The 19,100-nt window shown below is 44.4% G+C and overlaps 1 protein-coding gene across 4 annotated transcripts; it reads left to right on the top strand.

The window, feature by feature from the left end:
• Window positions 1-3,501: 3,501 nt before the first annotated feature.
• On the top strand, window positions 3,502-18,302 carry SFPQ (splicing factor proline and glutamine rich). 4 transcript variants are annotated; one of them, XR_015222831.1, is made up of 12 exons: window positions 3,502-4,152; window positions 4,464-4,652; window positions 4,747-5,048; window positions 5,162-5,257; window positions 6,601-6,797; window positions 7,049-7,133; window positions 7,427-7,544; window positions 7,762-7,810; window positions 7,890-8,011; window positions 16,941-16,985; window positions 17,282-17,356; window positions 17,480-18,302. XR_015222831.1 is itself a non-coding variant. In XM_086625873.1 (11 exons), exons 1-10 carry the CDS (start codon window positions 3,502-3,504, stop codon window positions 16,959-16,961), a joined length of 1,830 nt encoding a protein of 609 aa, XP_086481999.1. In that variant the 3' UTR covers window positions 16,962-16,985; window positions 17,282-18,302. The 4 variants fall into 4 exon arrangements, 2 of the variants coding, with proteins under 2 accessions (XP_086481999.1, XP_086481997.1); XR_015222832.1 differs by having other exon boundaries at window positions 18,264-18,301; XM_086625873.1 differs by having other exon boundaries at window positions 17,282-18,302.
• Window positions 18,303-19,100: the final 798 nt, after the last annotated feature.

Genomic DNA, 19,100 nt, shown 5'->3' with positions numbered 1-19,100 from the left:
TGGCAGAGGACTCAAAACTACTGCTACTTAAGACATTTCAGTAACTTAATTTAGTTCAAAGAAATGAGAAATGGAAAATGCTGAACTTTAACCCTTCCAGGTTGATAGAAGCGTTCAGTCTGCGTTTGCGTGACTATCACTGTAGTCACTGGTCTGGCCCTGCGTTACTTTCACTCCTCTGGGTTAAAAAGTGGCCTACGGGCATATTTGTCATGGTGTAGAGGAAAAACCTCTTGGAGAGCAGATTTAATCGGTACTCGAGCAGGGAGTGAAAACAGTGCAGCAGTGAGGGAGAGAGCTCTCCTCATGGAGTGGCACAGGGAAGTTGCTGAGTGCTCTGCTGTGCAGCTGAATAGCCAGAACAGCAGCAAGTAGCTGCTCCTTTCATCCTGCCTCTCAGCTTTGGGTACCAGGTGTTGCTGCAGGCATTTTCCTTCCTCCTTTATTCTGTAAAAGGTGACGCTGTTCTTCGTGAAACTGTGTGGAGCCCTAGAATAATGAAACCGTTCTGCAGAAATCCCTGCTGTTCCAGACAGGCTCCTCTGAGCGCACCGCAGACACGACTGCAGAGCCTGCACTTTCGGGGTGCCTCGCTGATCTCATCTCTCTGTACACTCCTTCTTTTGCTTCCGGATCTGTAAAATTCCCAAGCATCTCTGGTTCTGTGACATGCTTGAATTTGTGCAAACAGCCGTGAAGCCATTTCCTTCTAGGTCAGAAATGCCCAGGGAATGCAGACACAGCATCTCCTCACAACGTTTAATTGCTTCTTTAGTGGCGGTGTATGTTACTGTGATTCGTGCAATTTTACTGTTTATGCACAGGATACTTACAGAACCTCATGGGGTAATTACTCGTAATTAGCAGGTTGGACACACGCAGCTCTTTCCTCCTGCAATCTACAATTAATACTATAGAGATAATGCAGATTTCTTTTTGTCAGTCTGTTGTTTATGTTTATAGGAGGAGGGCACGGTTTAGGGAAAAATTATCTAAATCAACCACCTGCTGAGATCCATGCTTTCTTCCTGGAAGATTCCCTGCTCTTGATGGCAGCTGAGATGTTTGTAACTTCAGACACCACAGTGTCAGCCTGATTTTCTCTTTAGCATGTTCCTCTAAGGCCTGACACAGGGCTGCTTCTCTTCTGTCATGGGCCACTTCTTATGATGGGTCAGTAGATCAGTTGTACAGTGTGAAAAATCTTCAGAATTCCTAACACTGATGTTATCTTTTAAGTAGATATTAGTATTTTGGGCGAGTATTTTTTGGTTCTCCCAGTAGCCCCTATTAAACTAAACTAACAGTATGCTCTAACCCTCCCAGTAACCAGATCAATATGAGGTATGGAGAAATATTACGGAGCCACTTCAAACACTATCACAGTTGCCATGAGGAGTTTCCAGTCTCAGGCACAACATTTATTTACAGTAGGACACCCTGGGGAGAACATCTCAAGCTTTCTTCCTCAGTGTTTGTTTTTGCAGGAGAACAGCAGCTGCCCAATGTGAATATTTACAAAATAGGTGATTGTTACCAGACATCGTTTTTATTTCAAGTCTTTCTTGGGACATGGATGTTTCTTTGATTTCAAGTCCAGGATAAATACTTACATGTCAGTTACAAAACATGTAATCTCTACCAGATACATGGGAAACCAAGGCTACTTTGTGGGCTTCGCATAAGTTGTACAGATTTATGCAGGACTGGGGGCAGAATTGAACTCTTCATTTCTCTCAAAGGGTGCTAAAAACTAATAGCTCCCTAAAATGCACTTCATTTATACTTAGGACACAACAAAGGTGAAAAAAAACCCTTCTACACTCAATGTTTTTTGTTGCTTCCTGAGCAGAGGTGGCCAGGTGTGACAGTGAGGCAATGCCAGCTGTTGGTGCGCAGTAAGAGCCAGTCCCAAATTCCTTCTTCCAGCGCTTTAACCTCTGAGACACCTCGTGGTGGAAACATTTACTGCTCGCAGAGAGGGGCTGGCGTCTCAGAGGATCCATTTTAAAACACCTTGGGGCTTCCATTCTGCTGCACTTGGAAGTGGTCGAAGTCACAGAGCCAGCACAATCCTGATTTGGGAAAAGATCCATCTCAGCAGATTTTTATTTAAAAAATATAAAGCCACAAATAAATTAATGTCATTGAGAATGAAGTCAGGCTTTAACTGCCCAGGGCTTCACACATATTTAAGAGATGAATGGGTAATATGCACGACGGTGCAACAGTTTCAGTTTCAGTGCAAATAAAGCAAACGCACGGCTTTCACGTGGGATTTGGTTCTTCAGGCCCAAAACAGAATGTGAAACACCGATGGGAGCTCGGGAGCGGGATGGATGGAAACCCGCAGGAAGTGAAAGGGTCGGAACGTCGTGTCGTTGTGATGTTAGCGGGTCTCCAGCGCCGCGCTGCCGAAACCAGCGACACGAAACGGTGTCCTGGATCGGAGCCTGCGATACGGTGACACAGCGGCTGCTGTGATTTTACCGCTGCTTTGTTCTCCCGCTGGAGCACAGTGGTTTGCGCTCTGGGGAACCGACACGACTTTGCGAGCTGCGGGTCGCTGTGCCCGGCTGAGGGCTCGTTTCTGGGGCTTCACAGAATCATAGAAGCGTCTGGTTGGAAGAGCCCCTCGAGATCATCGAGTCCAGCCCTTCCCCCTGCACTGTCAGGGGCCCTAAACCGTGTTGCTCAGCACCAAATCCACACGGTTCTGAAACACCTCCAGGGATGGGGACTCCACCACCGCCCTGGGCAGCCTGTTCCAATACTTCACAACCCTCTCTGGAAAGAAATTTTTCCTGATATCCAACCTAAATTTTCCCTGGCGCAACTTGAGGCCGTTCCCTCTCGTCCTGTCATTCCTAACGTGGGAGAAGAGACCGACCCCCATCTCCCTACAACTCCCTTCCAGGGAATTCCAAGGAAACGGAGCGAACGGAGAAATAGGGACATTTTTGTGTCACATTTGCTTTGGAAGCAGCAGAGAACGCCGCCGACCGCGTCAGAAGCAGCCGGCGATATTTATTTGAAAATCGATTTATTTGAAACGTTTCCCGTGGCCGTTCGGCCGGCGGTGCCGGGAGGCACCGAGCGCGCCCCGTCTGACTGACTCCCCAGGCAGCCAATCGCAAGCGGCGCTCCTGCCGTGATTTCGCCTCCCGCCGATCAAACCGCCCAATCAGCACACAGGAGGTTAACGGATCATCCCGTGCCAACGTCGGCGGTCGAATGAGCCAATCAGCAGAGGACAAGTTCCTTACCAATGAGATCAAAGAGTTAGCACAATAAGGACTTGCTATTGGTGACTGCACCTATCCGTCATCGTCGCCGAAGCCAGTGGTTGGCTAGTTGGGAGGAGGGGTGGCTTCCGGGGGCGGGGAAACTATATTAGGGGCGGACAAAGGCGGCGGCGAGGCCGTTCAGTTCGCCGCCATTTTGCGCAGCGGGCTCTGAGGAGCAGCAGCCGCCGCGGAGCGCTTCTCCTCTATCTCCACCATGTCGCGGGATCGGTTCCGTAGTCGTGGCGGCGGCGGAGGCGGCTTCCACCGGCGCGGCGGCGGCGGTGGCCGCGGCGGCCCCAACCACGATTTCCGCTCTCCGCCGCCCGGCATGGGTATGGGCCAGAACCGCGGCCCGATGGGGGGCGGCCCGCAGGGCCCGGGCGGCCCGCCGGGTGGCGGCCCGAAGCCTGAGCCTCCCAAGCCGCCCGCGTCGACCTCCGCTCCGCCTTCCTCGTCCTCCTCGGCCGCCGCCACCACGGCGGGGCCCGCCGGCAGCCAGGCCGGGCCCGGAGCGCCTCCGCCGTCCGCGCTGCCCGCAGGGCAGCCGCCGCAGCAGCAGGCCCCGGTGTCGACGCCGTCCTCGGCTCCCTCCGGCCCGGGCGGGCAGCCGCAGCCCAAGCCGAGCCCTAGCCCAACCCCGGCCGGCGGCCCGAAGAAAGGACAAGGACAGTCGCCCGGCGGCGGGCCCAAGGGACCGGGCGGCCCGCAGCAGGGGCCCGGCGGGCCGCACAAGGGCGGGCCGGGGCACCGCGGCGGGCCGGGCGGAGAGCCGCGCGGCCGCGGGCAGCAGCACCAGGGACAGCAGAGCCTCTCCTCGCAGCAGGGCTCGGCCGGCGGCGGCGGCGGCGAGAAGCTCTCGGACGAGGTGAGTCATGGCCCCTTCCCCCTCCCCGAGCCACAAGATGGCGGCGGCTGCGGTCCCGCGCGCCTTCGCCGCCATCTTGCGGGGCGGAGCGCGGCGCGGCGGGCGCGGGAGGCGGCGGCGAGCGCGGCCCGTCTGCGGGGCCGCCTGCGCGGGGCGGGCGTGTTCCCTCGGTGCCCAGGGAACCAGGGTACCTGAGGGGGCTGCGGCGGCCCCGCGGTGCGTCCGGTCGCGGTGCCCCGGAGGCGCTCCGGGCTCCTCGGCGGCAGGAGGCTGCGCGCAGCGAGGGCTCGAACCGGTCTGCTTCTTCGTAGGGATTTAAAGCGAACCTCTCTCTGCTGAGGCGGCCTGGGGAGAAGACCTATACTCAGCGCTGCCGCTTGTTTGTTGGGAATTTGCCTGCTGATATAACAGACGAAGACTTTAAAAGACTGTTCGCCAAGTATGGGGAGCCAGGAGAGGTTTTTATCAACAAGGGGAAAGGCTTTGGATTCATTAAATTGGTAGGCTTTCATACTGTACACCTGTCAGTTTAATTCTCAGAAAATGGTAGTTTACAACTTGGTTTTCTAAAACCGGATCTTAACCTTTCCTCAGGAATCTAGAGCTCTTGCAGAAATTGCAAAGGCAGAACTGGATGATACCCCCATGAGGGGACGACAGCTTCGAGTTCGGTTTGCCACACATGCTGCTGCTCTTTCAGTGCGTAATCTTTCACCTTATGTGTCCAACGAGTTGCTGGAGGAAGCTTTTTCCCAGTTTGGTCCAGTGGAAAGAGCTGTTGTGATTGTAGATGATCGAGGTAGATCAACAGGAAAAGGCATTGTCGAATTTGCATCAAAGCCAGCTGCAAGAAAAGCATTTGAACGGTGTACTGAAGGAGTGTTTTTGTTGACAACGTGAGTATTTTGCTGCTTAGGTTTGTTGCTTTTAAGCTGAATAAAATGGTCACCTTCTAGTTTCTCAGAATGGAGATTCTTATGGAAAAGTAAACGGGTGTTTTTTTGTTCAGCACTCCTAGGCCAGTTATTGTGGAACCGTTGGAACAACTGGATGATGAAGATGGTCTTCCAGAAAAGCTTGCTCAGAAGAATCCAATGTATCAAAAGTAGGCACTATCTTTTGGTATAAAGAGTATATAGATTATATATGTGGTATTGTCTCGGATTCTGAAGGAGGTGGAGCAATTTTTTAGAAACAGGCTTGGAATTTTGAGTAGTACTTTCAGTTCTTGGAATTTTGGTAGTAGTTTGTTTTTGGATAATGTAACAGACTGACTTGTTTAGTATGTTCATTGTGTTACACAAGCAGTTTTCTACATTGTATCGCAAAGAAACAGTAAAGCCTAAATGACATCCCGATAACAGATGGTTTTTGGTACATGTAGAAATTTGAAAATCAGACTTCAACTGTTTGCTTATCCTATTTTTGAGAACTTTCATCATATCTCATGTTGATGATGCCATAGTGGATTTACAAACTGATGAGCATGGTATGAAATGAGAAATTAAGTTTGATGTTTTAACTCGTTCCAAGTTTTTATAAAAACTAGTTGTCTATGGATTTGCCTTACGAAGCTGACCACTGGGCATGAAAGAGTAGATAAGAGTCTACAGGAGTCTTTAAGGTAGCAGTCTTGGATCAGGATCTGTATGTTAAACCTGTTTATTGTAGAAATGGTGCATTTTCCCAGATCACAACAGGGAGTACTGGAGGGATATCTGGTCAGTCTTGTTTGTATGAAAAATTGTTGAAAATTAGTTGCTTTGAACAAAAAATATAAATGGGTTAGAGGCAGCGTCTTTGAAAACAGTGTAGATTAGTATAGTGTTCCTAAAATGTTGAAATATTTTATATTGCTAATGTATGGAAAGCTTTTGAACTTTCCTAGTTTTGTTCCATTAATTACTGAGTCTCAGACTCCAGTTTCTTTATATGACAAACTGTTGTCCCTCAGGCATTTTGAAAACTATTCAAGTTAAAGTGGAGATTATTACTTGCCTTTGACATGTAGTGCTTTCGGTAAGTCGGCGCTGAAAAAATCCATCTCTCTGTATGCAGTTGTTTTGAGCAGCTGTACCTACTCGGGCAAAGGCCTGTCTTGTTTGAGGATTTTGCACCTGGCAGTTGCCAGCAGTGGAGTGTCTTAAGGAAGAAGTTAAGAGCAAGATAAACATGCAGTAGAACTGTAAGTGGGAAGATTTGCTTGGCTGTGATAGTGCAGGAGTCTCCATATTTGCTACGGTAGTCGTAGAATTTATTTATGTTAAATGCTGCTGTTTAGCTGTGCAACATTCTGTCACAGCAAGTTTTCTGTCACATAGTTTTGAGGTGGTATTTTCAGGGCTCCTTTGGTGTTCCCTGATAATTCTGCTGTTCTGCTTGTGATCTTTCATGGACCTTCAGTTTCCAGGTTTATGCAGTCTGAACAAGCATCTCCCTTTTCTGCAGGGAAAGAGAGACTCCTCCCCGTTTTGCTCAGCCTGGCAGTTTTGAATTTGAGTATTCCCAGAGGTGGAAATCTTTAGACGAAATGGAAAAACAGCAGAGAGAGCAAGTGGCGAAAAACATGAAAGATGCCAAGGACAAACTTGAAAGTGAGATGGAAGATGCTTATCACGAGCATCAGGCGAACCTCTTGCGTCAAGGTAACTGGCTCTGAGTTCTGTGTCATCTTTAGCTTCAAATGCTAGCTTAAATGTATGGCTGCTCATGGATAAATTCATGCTTTCTGCTGCCGACCTGAGAATTGCAGGCTTAAAGAGCAACTGGTAGTTTTTTAATTTTTATTTAAATGACACTCAGAAGGTAGCTGTCTGTGGTAGTGCAGATGAGGTGGATCTAATTCAAGTCTGACATGAGTTTGTGAAATAGCTGCTGACGAGCTTCGTTTCTGCAGACCTTATGAGGCGTCAGGAGGAACTGAGACGTATGGAAGAACTCCATAATCAGGAAATGCAGAAGCGCAAGGAAATTCAGCTGAGGTTGGTTTGGCTTTCATGGGATTATTTTCAATGTGATGCTTGCTTCTTTTTAAAATGACTTTCGAAAGTTTTTATTTTTCAAGAAACATCATTGCTGCTTCAGTTTGTGTATGAGAAATTGACCTGCAGTGTAAGTTTTTTTTTTTCCTTCAGTATTTGAGCATCATAGAGTATCTTTTTTTGCTCAAGTGTGATTGTTCAGTGTCTTTTAAATTGCTTATGCAAATGATAATGAAATAAGTGTTGAATGTGTTATAGTCCTGGGGTTTAACAATCTGCTTTGGGATGCTCAGGCAGGAGGAGGAACGTCGCAGGCGGGAAGAGGAAATGATGATACGTCAGCGGGAGATGGAAGAACAAATGAGAAGACAGAGGGAAGAGAATTATAGTAGAATGGGTTACATGGATCCAGTAAGTGAAATCGTGTTTTTTTTGAACACATTACCATGTTCAGGGTTTTTTTGATGAATTTTCAAGACTGATGCCTTTTGCTTCCTTTAGGCTAGCTAGTGTGATGTCTTTGTGTGGGTGAAATGGTAGTAGTTGACTCTGCATGCGCTTTATCTCCTGAAAGGTAATGGATTTCAGTAGTTGATTATCTGAGCTAAAAGCTCTTTCTTCTGTGCAGAGGGAGAGAGACATGAGAATGGGTGGTGCCACCACAATGAACATGGGAGGTAAGGAATTCTTAAATAATTACTTTATGTGGTTAACTTAGAAATGGTCAGAATATGATTATATATTTCTCTTTCTTAGATCCTTATGCTTCTGCAGCCCAGAAATTTCCACCTCTCGGAGGTGGTGGCGGCATAGGTTATGAAGCTAATCCAGGAGTTGGCCAAGCAGCCATGAGTGGGTCTATGATGGGAAGTGACATGGTAATGTATCCTGTGGTGGCTTTAGTTTAGCAGAAGGGAGATGTTGTGGTTGGGAATTGAGTTCTCTGCCAGTGTTGGGATGGTTGTGTACATGTCACTGTTAACTGCTGACTTTCTTGTCAGGTATTTAACGTGAAGACTAGTGTGGCAGTATGTGGTACTAGATTAGTTTTAACCATTATGGTAGCTGACACAGTCGGAAGTTTTTTGTAAGTGAATTCAAATGTGCTGTTAAGCATATTTGCAATTAACTCTGACTTTATTGGACTTGGAAATTCTGCGTCACTGTTAGGCTTGGAAGGATTTTTTTAGTAAATTTCAGAGAATGTGACCAATTTCATCATTAAAATATGTATGTCGTAGCTGTTCAGTAACTTGTTATTCTGTATTTATGGACAAGGGAGATTTTTGTTCTCCTTTCCAACGTGTAACATTGCATTTATTTTGGCCCTTCCAAGCCTAGTTAGGATTGATGCATGTTGGTATGGGTATGCTGTTAGTTCAAAATCTGCGCTCATCTCTATTTAAGCAGCAGATTAACTTCAGTAATCAATGGTAAACAGCATATCACTTACTCTGTATGCTGATGTTTGCCATAGAAGAGCAGAAATGCTGTTTTTTAGCTCTAGGCATGTTCCAGCGATCCTTGGCTATGGACATTTTGTGGTTCCTGCCTCACAAAGGAATGATTGATGGCCCGTTCTTGTTTTGCTGTGTTGGGCATGACTATATAGGTAGAGTTCGTTAAAGCTACAGCATACCTTGTGTTCCGAGGTATGTTTCCAAACTGTTCTATTTTTGGCACACTTACATGTGTGAATGAGCTTTGGAGCCTGCTTGGTGTTATCACACTGAAGCAATAAGGATGTAAACTGAAGAAATGCTGAATGGGCAGGATGAAAATCTACGTTGGCTTAGGTGGCGATGATATTGGCGTGCTTTCACCCTCCTGCAAGGGTGTACGCTCTGTGGCACAAGCTGAAGTAAATGATTTTTGGGTGGGTTTAGGCCTCTGGCTTAACGTGGTGAGCTACCTTAGTAGCTGGTGAAGTATCTTCCGTTTTTTTGGGAACCGTATCTTTGGAATGATAACTTTGCAGAGCATCATTGATTCAGTAGACAGTGCCGTTGGCCTTAATGTATCTACATAATCTACTGATAATTAGGCAGCTCTTAAGTTTCCCATGAGCAGTCTGTGGTGAATGCTGTGTACGTTTTTCTCCTGAAGTTCATGGTACAGGTGCATGCTGAACTTGTGTAATACTTAAACATGGTGTGGTCAAAAGGTGTGACAGTAAGACAGTTTAACTGCCTTGAGTTTCTTAGGATGGGGATCTCTGCCACATGGTGCTGTCACAGCTACTACCTTTTAAACAGAACTGGAAATAAGCTGCCATGAATTAGGCAGAAGGAACCCGAGTAATCTTTCTGAAATTCCTTTCTTGGAAGGATTGAAACTAACTTTCAGAAGTCCAGAGCTTCAAGTGTGACTTTTCAGTTGCAGATACCTTTTGTAACGAATGACCTACCATTGTTCTGTTACTTGGTAGTGGAAAACTTGCTTGAAATGAAAGTTTAAAGCTATCTTTGGCTTTATAATGTGTCAGTTCTGTAGACTGAATGCTGATCACACCTACTGATACAGTAACTGAGTGAAGTACATGCAACTAGAGGTACTAGTAGAAATACCTGAAGTCTCTGCTTTATTGCAGGGCGATGTAGCTTTTACATCGCGGTGTGAAACTTTTCAATGCTGTGAAGCTGTGAATTTTCCAAGAGCTTGTGGTGAAGGCGGGGTGGGAAGGGAGATAATGACTGAATGCACGCAACCCTCTGTGCATAGTTCTAACTGGAAACACTGAATAAATTGTAGCTCTTTGCACACGTTTTGCATATTATACAGCAGCAGTTCCGGAGTACTGGGATTTTAACGAATGCAAGTCTTTTGATCGAGCAATTGCGTTGGTTAGGTAAATCACTGGTCATTAGCTTTTTTCACATTTTTTTTTTCTTCTTGCAATCCAGTAGCGCTCACAATCAGTTTTGGTTACTGCCTAAGGCCTCTGCAGTTTAGTCAGCAGACCGTAGTCTTAACCCCATCTTGAAAAGCACATGGTCTCTATTGCAGCACATGCCATTAACTGGTGAGTAGGCATTCTGTTTACAATGACATTTTATGAATGTCAGCTCATACTTCAGTGAACTGAAGATTCCTTCTCTGGCTAGGCTTATTTGGAAATGACAGCGATGTGATCTAAGCTTTTACTGCACTAAAGGTGAGAAGTTTGCAAGCTATTTGCATTAACTTGGTTGAAAATTGCTAGAGCTCATTTGGAAAAGTTGTTAATTCACATCTGCACTAATGCTTACATTTCTAGCACTGCAGGGAGGATCTGTTCTTTGTAACAGATGTGTGAGAATGCATCAAGTGGGAACATACCTCAAGGCATGTATTACAATAAACTAATTTTTAAATTACCCTTTTTTCCTTTCTATGTTCCCGGTACCTGTGGATCGGCTCAATGGTGATTGTATCGACGAACCTTGACTGCGGAACCTTCTAAAAATATATACTTAACACACATGGACATCAACTACCTATAATGAACTGTTAATTCTGTTCCAATAGCGTCCTGAACGCTTTGGGCAGGGAGGTGCGGGGCCTGTGGGTGGCCAGGGTCCTAGAGGAATGGGGCCTGGAACACCGACAGGATATGGTAGGGGGAGAGAAGAATATGAAGGCCCAAACAAAAAGCCCCGATTTTAGATGTGACCTGTAGTTTCATTCCAGTTTGTTTTTTGTCTGTCTTGTTTAGACACCAACTTTTTAATTCTTGCATTTTAGTAAGAAAGCTACGTTTTTATGGATGTTAGAAACTTACTGACCTAATATTTGTAAGTGGTCTGTTTGGGCGAGTACAATTTAATTATGTAATGCAGTGTTTCAAAACAAATTTAGCTGTTTTTTTGATGTGTAACGTCCCTAACTTGATGGCAGTGTACCTTGTGCCACTGAATTCCCAAAGTGTACCAACTTTTTTTTACTGTGCTTCAAATAAATAGAAAACTAAATGTAGTAACTCTTCTTGCCATTCGTGGTTAAACATACGAGGCTGAATACCACACCTTCCGCAGTAAACCCAGAGTCTTGGAGAGAGGTCAAAGTAGACCAGGGTGTGGAACTGCAGTGAAGAGAGAGATCTCTTCCCGTAATGCCTCTAGCTAAAGCTTGGGCCAAATCAGTAGCCTCACTTTGCAGTAGGTGCAGATTTTTTGAGCATTAACTGTGCTGCAATAAGGAAGCAAACGGAAATCTTGCAAGTGCTGTAAGATACAGTAATTAAAGCCACACTGCAAGCAGTGTAGTATGGAACCAATGTCGTATTTTAGCTCGGACCATGGGTGGTGGGATGGCAGCACCACCTTGGCAGTAACTGCTTGGAATCTTTTAAGCAGAAGACTAGCAATGGTTATTTTAAAATAAATTCATAGAATGACTTGTATTGGCTGACTTTCTAACTAAAGGATTGCTAATGTGATATGTACATGCTCCTAAGCTGGCTGAGATGACAGGATCTGGCCTTGCTCCATATTGTATACTTACCTGAAACTGCTTGGCAAAAAGACCAGAAGTGTTACTCGAGTGATTAAGGTTAACTTGCTTATGTCCTCATGCTAATTGAGCAGACTAATTCGCATAGCTCAGAATACAATTATTTGTATTGTGGGGACTGCAGGAACTATTCTTAAATCGTGTAGCTGGTGGGCAAATCCTAAAAAGCTGTATGTAAAATACAGAAATTAGCTTGCTTGCATGATCGTTATCGCTCTTTTATTATTGATGTTTGGAGATAATGCATCAAAAGTAGTATCTGGAGTTTAATAGTTAATGCACAGTACAAATAAACTCCCTTTAAGGTTCTTTTGTAGAAGACTTGATGAATTCATTAGCTTGCTGTTCATTTTGCTAAGCCCCAGAAGAATTTCAAAGTGCTCTGGACTCATTGATAAGGTAGTTGCTTTGCTTTATTATGACATTGTACCAGATAAGCTGGGAACGTGACTTCCCAGTGTAAAATGCCTTGGTGTTAACGCAGGATACATCAACCTGCTTGGCACAAAGTAGGTAAACTTAGCTTGGCTGTACCTCCACACGATCCCCCAACTACCCATCGTTCTGTGAGTAGCTTTAATCTTCCAAAGATCTTTCCACTCCTTGTGCTGAGCATTGGCTAATTCTAAATTCTGTGCTAAATTTTTCTCTGTGGTTAAAACTCTAGTGTCAGATTGCAGTATTTTAGAGTGCAGATGATCCCTCTTGAAGTACTCTAAGTGCTGTTACTCCTTACATGGAAAAATAGCATGTTGTGAAATGCTCATACCAGGTAACTTTGAATATGAAGCACACTACATAGCGACTCAGCTTGTTTGGTGAACGCTTCTTATTTTCCCAGAACAGTTTGGGGGTTGATAACATCCTACAACAATGAATTGCTCTTCAGAAAATTCCGAATTGGCAGTTCCTAAACTGTGGACCAAGTATTTGGGAGTACTTACACTGGATGCTTAGATTAAAAATCAGCAGTACCGATGCAATTTGCTTTATTGAAGTAGTATTAAATAATGTTTTCTGGAGGGTGTTCGTGGGACACCCACGAAAGGTGAAGGTTTCTGAGATGGGGAATTCTGAACGTAAACTTTAAATTAATTTTTTCAGTTTATTTTTCAGATTACATGTCATTCTTTATTAAAGAGATGCTGGTGCATATCCTAAAGTATGTTCTTTTGTAGTTCTGTAACTTGGAAGAGTGAAGGATGCTGATGTCCTTGTGCCTTACAGAGGTTGTCTTTTGGTACCCCTGTTTTGTACATAAGCTACTGTTGCTAGGTATTAAAAATAGCTGAGTTGCAAAACCATGATTAGTAAATATTATATCGAAAGATTTGGCAGTTTTCAAAACATCTGAAAGTTTGTTAAATCTAGCTTTGTTGTAGCTGCATAAGCAGAATTTCTAAAACAAGTTCTGCTTTGAGTTGCATGTATTAAACAGGCATACAACTAACTAGACAACTTCTTTTTCAAGACCTTTTAAAGATGGTGTCTTAAAAGCTGGCAAACATGACAACTGTAAAATCTGATGAAGTTGCTAAATGTGGGAGGTGAGAAAGTTACATTCCTTTGATCTGTTCCTATGAGGTTTTGGACTTTTTTCATAAAATTAGATTCAGATAATTGAATCTTTAAAACTATTTAGAAAAGTGCTTTGTTGGTCAGACCTGTTTTTGGATGGTCTGGATCACATAACACATTTTTGTAGTGGACTCGGAGGATATTGGCTGTTGCAATTTAGCTTGCTTTATCAAAATTGAGCCCATCTAAAAACTGCAGCATGTAGAAACTGGTATCGCTGTACATATATCTTCACACTTTCTCAGAAATGAATACAGAATAATATCTTCTGGTGTAGACACATTACACTAATCATTTATCCAGCTGATGAGAAACTGAAACTGCTTTTGAGATTTTGTGGTATTTTTGTGGTAGAAAAATTCGTGGCTTCTCCTTGGCAACCATTTACTGTGGCAGCAAGTTTTTGCTGGAGTTTGAGACTGCAATTTACGTTTAAAACTAGTGGCCTGCTACATAACTGCACTTAGCCAGCATTTCTGCAGTTCCTAACTGTGAGGAACGTAGTACCACAAATGGCAATGGACATTAGGACCCGGATGTAGTATTCCTGCTTGCTCCGAGATTCTCATTGCCGACTGCGTACAGGTAGGTAACAAGCAATATAATATAATTGGTGACTTTCTATGTAATCTTATTCTGTGGGTATTCTGACATCACACTTCTGACTGTGGAATTACAGTGCAGCACTCTTCATACCTGTACGTTAAGCTTGCACCAAAGCTGTGTGGGTTTGGGTTTTAAGCTTTGTCTTGCTCAGAGTCAACAAGCAACTTACTGTGATTCTTAGACGAGTGTTTTCAGACCCGATTCCTTTGTGCATACGACTCGGCTTGTGTGGATTTTTCTTAGCTCTGATGTAATGAAGATACTTTCAGATGAGCTCTGTGGGGAAGAGGGATGGTGATCTTAAAGCTACCTAACTGGTCATCTAGGTGCTCTCAGTGCCTGGAAAAGGACTGGTTGAACTTTCTGTAGTGACGAAGCGGCCCATCTGCAGCACATCCCTTTGCAGACTCTTGACTCGGTAGGAAATGCGTTAGTAACCGCTGCTCTAGCTTTGCGTGCACGACCTGGTGGTCACTTTAAACTTGCTAATACAGTCAACTTTGAGACTGGTGTGGAGTATTTTTAAGGACATACAAATGAGTGCTCGAATGAATATCCCCGTGAGCAGTTTTATAGAGCTTATTGGACATTTCAGTTGTCTTTATTTTAATCTTTGATTGACAAGCATAATACATTCCTCTGCCTTTAATTGACAGTGATGAGATTCTGTGTTTCTGCCTCGTAGAGTCATCTTGGTAGTGTAATGCTCAATTTCATTTTTCATCGGTCTTTGGGATGTAATTCTAAACTCTTCATCACTAGAAATACTGAACGTAGTTTCAGGATTAACATGCCTACCTTTCCAGACATGCTGATCTCCAGCTCTTTTGCATTAGCTCTTGAACCTGAATTTCAAGGTGCCTTGTTTCAGCACATGGTCTGGCTCTTGTCTGATACTCGGTTTATTTCAGAAGTGTTGTAACGTGTTTTCCCGCTGTTCTGCAAAGTTCTGCTTTGCATTCTTGTTCCTGGTGGTGTTGTCACATTTGGACCCTCTGATATCTTCCAGGCAAGACTCTTGCTGGTGAACAGAGGATCTGCTGGACAGCCTTGCCCTCTGCTGTAGTTATCTTTCTGTGTTCCAGTGAAAGCTTGAAGTAGCAGCTGCACCTTAAGATCATAGTAACAGGTCTTTGGTTACACCACAGCGAGTGTAGCCGAACTCTAGCTAGGCAAGCAGTGACACCGCTTGTCACAAAGTCAGTTTGGCTTTTCATGATGGCTTTACTCTTACCTGTGACTAGAACTCAGTAGCAAAACTGGTGGCAGTATGTGTACTGTCATGTAGCAAAACTGAATTATTAATCTTTAAACCAGTGCTCAGATCTGACTAGTTTTTCCAGTGTGCTCTGGATATTTGACTTGACCTGCAGGAATGTCGTGGAGGGGTTATTGGCACATCTGCCTCGTTCGACATGCTTGAACTAGCAGGTTTTTGACCTTCTTGGAGCAAGCAATTTGTGACTGAACCATGGGTCTCGTACCAGCTCTGTCTGCAGTAATGAAACTTGGTGTGGTAGTTAACTTAAAAGCAAATAGTCATGTCTGCTCAAAGTCAGTCTGTAACAAGTGGGTACAAGAAGCGACATTAAAAGTGCTTGCATTGTGTTTCATCTTGGTTTTATATGTGTGTGAAATACACTTTTTCTCAAAAGCTTACCTGAAGCTCAGAAGTGTGGTGTCAGAATACATATGCGTACCTGCTAGGCCCTCAGATCCAGATACTGGTGCTGTCAGGAGAGAGCAGAGCACAGCACAGCGTGTATGGGGGCTTTACTGTAACATTAAGCATACAAAGTGTTGAATTGCTTGCAGTTTTCCCCATAGCTAAACACTGAGGCCTGTGAGTAGTTCTAGGACTCGAGCAGTAATGGGGTTGCATGTCTCTGTTAATCATTGCCAGCTGCAGTGACATGATCAGGAAGGCCAGTGTTTTGTTTCATCACCTTAAATGAGGCTAAGCATGTTGGAAAGGATGCATAAAAAGTATGCTGTTCTGGGTAATTACTTGACTTCTTCCACTGCTAGCAAGTTTGGAATCAGCTAATTAGCTTCAGATTTTTTTTTTCTCTTTGTACCAGCTAGTGGGGCTGTTAAACAGCTGCTTACTGGAAAAGGAAAAAAAGGGAGGATTGGCCTTCTCCCACCTCTGTCATTGCTGCTAGATAATGATTGACACGTTAGGACTTGGCTGTGCAATCCCGCAGTGGTCTGTGAACACCCCATCTCTATAAATGTTGCTTCTGAACACCAGTACTGAAGAGCTAACTGGGGAGGGCTGGGAGGAGTGTGGCTATAAGTGAATCTGGAGTGTTAAAAGGATGCACAAAGATATAGTATCCCTTATGCATGGTGTTTGTTGCTACGGCATAGAAAACAAAACGTGCATACTATACTTCTGCTCCTGAGGGCCATGATAAAACCCAGGCGGTGGGTTTGAGACTAAACTTGAACTTCTCCCTGCCTGGTCAGATCACATTGTGACCATGGTGTGATTTGCTTCCCAACTAGAGGTGTGCACAGAACCTTGTACTACGTCCTTAGCTGCTGACCATTGCAGTGTGCCCTCAACTTAGCCACAGTAGAAGGGTGGGTCTTCAGAAGGGGAGAACCTGTTGCCAAGGATGAAAGCAGCAGCCTGACGATGCTAACCTCCAGTGTCTTCCTTTGGCTTTCGAAGCACTTGTAGGGCTTTTGAACCTGACAGCTGCTAGGAGTCCAGGGACGTTGCACTCCTTCACGAAGGGGAAGAAAGAGGGCGTTACTGCAGGAGACGGACTAGGGTAAACTAGTTGAAGTAGCTTGACAAAATTGTGAATGCCTTCACATAAGGGATAGTATACCTCTGGCTGCAATCAAACGTCCCTGTGCTCAGACTGGTGATTTACGGTTTGTGCTCAGACGAGGTGCAGTTCTTCAGGCAACTACTTGCATATTCCTTCATCTCTTCACGAATGTTTAGGCTAGCCTATTTCTGCCCCTTATTCTTCCACTTAATATTTTGGAATAATTTGTAAATTCCCCCTTGTAACTAATCAGTCCATGTATCTTAAAACCTTGTTTTTAAGTTAATTTTGAAATGGTCGGAATTTGCTGTGTATTACTATAATAACTTCAATTGTTATCCTTTAGGTGAAGATGAAAGCTGAGTGAAACCGGAGTGCTCATCCATGGGAAGTAAGCATAACTTCTAGTCTTGTTCTGAATGGGTGGAGGAATAAAGGCTTCTGGGCACTTGATGTTCAGTCACTGAGTAACTTTGGATTGGTGAATACTGAGAAATTGGTACGAGAGAATAGATGGAACGTGTAGGGGTAGAACTTAGTACCTGCTGTCAGGCTGTGGGGTTAAGCACCCAGGCACCATCTGGGCTTGTCATCTTGGCAGCAGTGGTTAAAAATATCTTTCTAGACGTGGGTTTGTACAAAAGCTTTCAAAATCACTGTGGGTATAACGTCTGAATGTTTTTCCAGTTCAGGAGGTGAGCATGAGCACATCCAGCACGGTGCCCAGTGGTATGTGGAGGGACCAAGATAACAAGTGAGCAAGTAAGTAGATGGTGTCCTTGCTCAGTAGCCTGTCACCCTGTGATGCATTGTATAGTTCCTGCCTGAAATTTGCCCTTGATTATTCTCAATTCCATATAAAATTTCTGAATATTTCTTTTGTAGAGCCAAGGTGTAACCATTGTTTGAGGCTTTTCAGCCCTGCAGCATCAAATAAATTCTGTCCTCTGAATGCTATAGGTGGTCAAACAAGAAATAACTACTGCTACATTCAGATTCCTGTGAGTGGGGTGGATGATTGTCAGCAAGAAAAAAGGGGAACAATAGAGCAGCTGCTTCTCAAATGTTAATCCAACTAAAAGTTGTTTAAAAGCTACTTTTCCGAAACACTTCAATGAATGTTGACCTTTCAAAATAACCTGGATTATAAATTAGCACATACAAGAGCACAAGCAGATAGTGATTTAGGCAAATAAACTAACTTGCAGAGCTGGAATTAATGAAATTTTCCCTCTGATTTACCACTTGAACTACAAGGGGGAACTTCAGATATTTAAAATCTTGTGTGAGGAGGAACATGAAAAGTACCTTAACTCAGGAATGACGGGTAAGTAGCAGCTTAGATGTGCCACGACTGGACCTGTAAGACGGGCAGCCGGTGCGATTCAGTGGGTGAATTCCTGGTGAATCCTGGGTGGTTTGTCACTGCTGCTCTCGTTTCTGGCGGAGTGAAACACAAAGCCATTTCAGATCTTTGACATTGATGAAGGAGGTGAAAATGTGAATGCTGTTCATTTAATCTCAAGTCTGACGTGAGAACTTGCCATCCTAGGGGAGGTTTGACATGTGCCTGGCGAGTAGGGAAGCACTCATTCCCGTCCATGTCATTATGTGGGATTTCTTCCGGCGTTGTTAGTGTTCTTGCTAACTGTGCGCTTTGCACTTGCAGAAGAAGATGAAGTCCGAATGCGGTGAAGAGGAGCCAGGAACATACAAATTCTGAAAATAAAATATTTAATTTCTTTTAAATGACTGCTGTTTTATTCCAGAGTGTATTCAGTGAGTGAGCAATCTGTTCTGCATAATGTGGTGTGGATGAATTTGAGAAATGCTGCTGCAAAGGAGGCTGTAGAGCATGCTCGGAGTGCTGGAGTGAAGGGCTTGGGTTGTGGGATCCTGCTCTGTACTCCGACAAGGGCATGGAAGAAACCATTCATAACCAGTTAAAACTGACAAACACCTAATACAGTGTGGTTTTCCTGCTGGGGTTGTGCCATGGGCTTCCTCTTGTAGTTAAAATGGTCCTGTTTTCAGGCCAGCTGTGTTCCTGACCAGTGTGCAGCCATAGATGCTTTTGCTAAATGACCAGCTTAATTTTTTTTTTTTTTTTACGAATTGCACTTGCACCTAAGGTATTTGAAGAACTTCTGGAAGTTTCCCATTCCTTCCCCCATCTTAAGTCCTGTGTACTGCTGTATTTTTAGATCACAGAATTTTAAATGTTTTCATGTGCCCGATTGGTTTTTAATAGTTTTCTTGGCGACTCTAGTAATTAAGCCTGAGATGCCAAAGTTAGAGTTCTTTGGAAGCCAAGAGAGTGCTGATTTTGGCTCTTGCAGCACAAATTACCGTGGTTCATACTGCTTTGTTTGATTTAGGCAGCTGTACTTTGCACATACGTAGGTCATGCTGTCATTTATTAAATAGAATCCTTTACTTAAATACTGAGTAGTTTACAGTGTTAGAACACGCCAGCAGCAGGCTCTGTCCATACAGCTGCACCGTA

The sequence above is a fragment of the Tauraco erythrolophus genome, chromosome 24 (genome assembly GCF_009769465.1).
Source record: "Tauraco erythrolophus isolate bTauEry1 chromosome 24, bTauEry1.pri, whole genome shotgun sequence".
NCBI classification, from domain to species: domain Eukaryota; kingdom Metazoa; phylum Chordata; class Aves; order Musophagiformes; family Musophagidae; genus Tauraco; species Tauraco erythrolophus.
Note: the sequence above shows the minus strand (reverse complement) of the source record. Positions and strands in the feature narration are given on the sequence as shown.

Coding starts and splice junctions, on each gene's coding strand:
- SFPQ (XM_086625871.1), top strand. CDS start 3,502: ATGTCGCGGGATCGGTTCCGTAGTCGTGGCGGCGGCGGAGGCGGCTTC. Junction 5,049..5,161: donor GGAGTGTTTTTGTTGACAAC/GTGAGTATTTTG, acceptor TTTTTTGTTCAG/CACTCCTAGGCCAGTTATTG. Junction 8,012..10,640: donor CTATGATGGGAAGTGACATG/GTAATGTATCCT, acceptor CTGTTCCAATAG/CGTCCTGAACGCTTTGGGCA.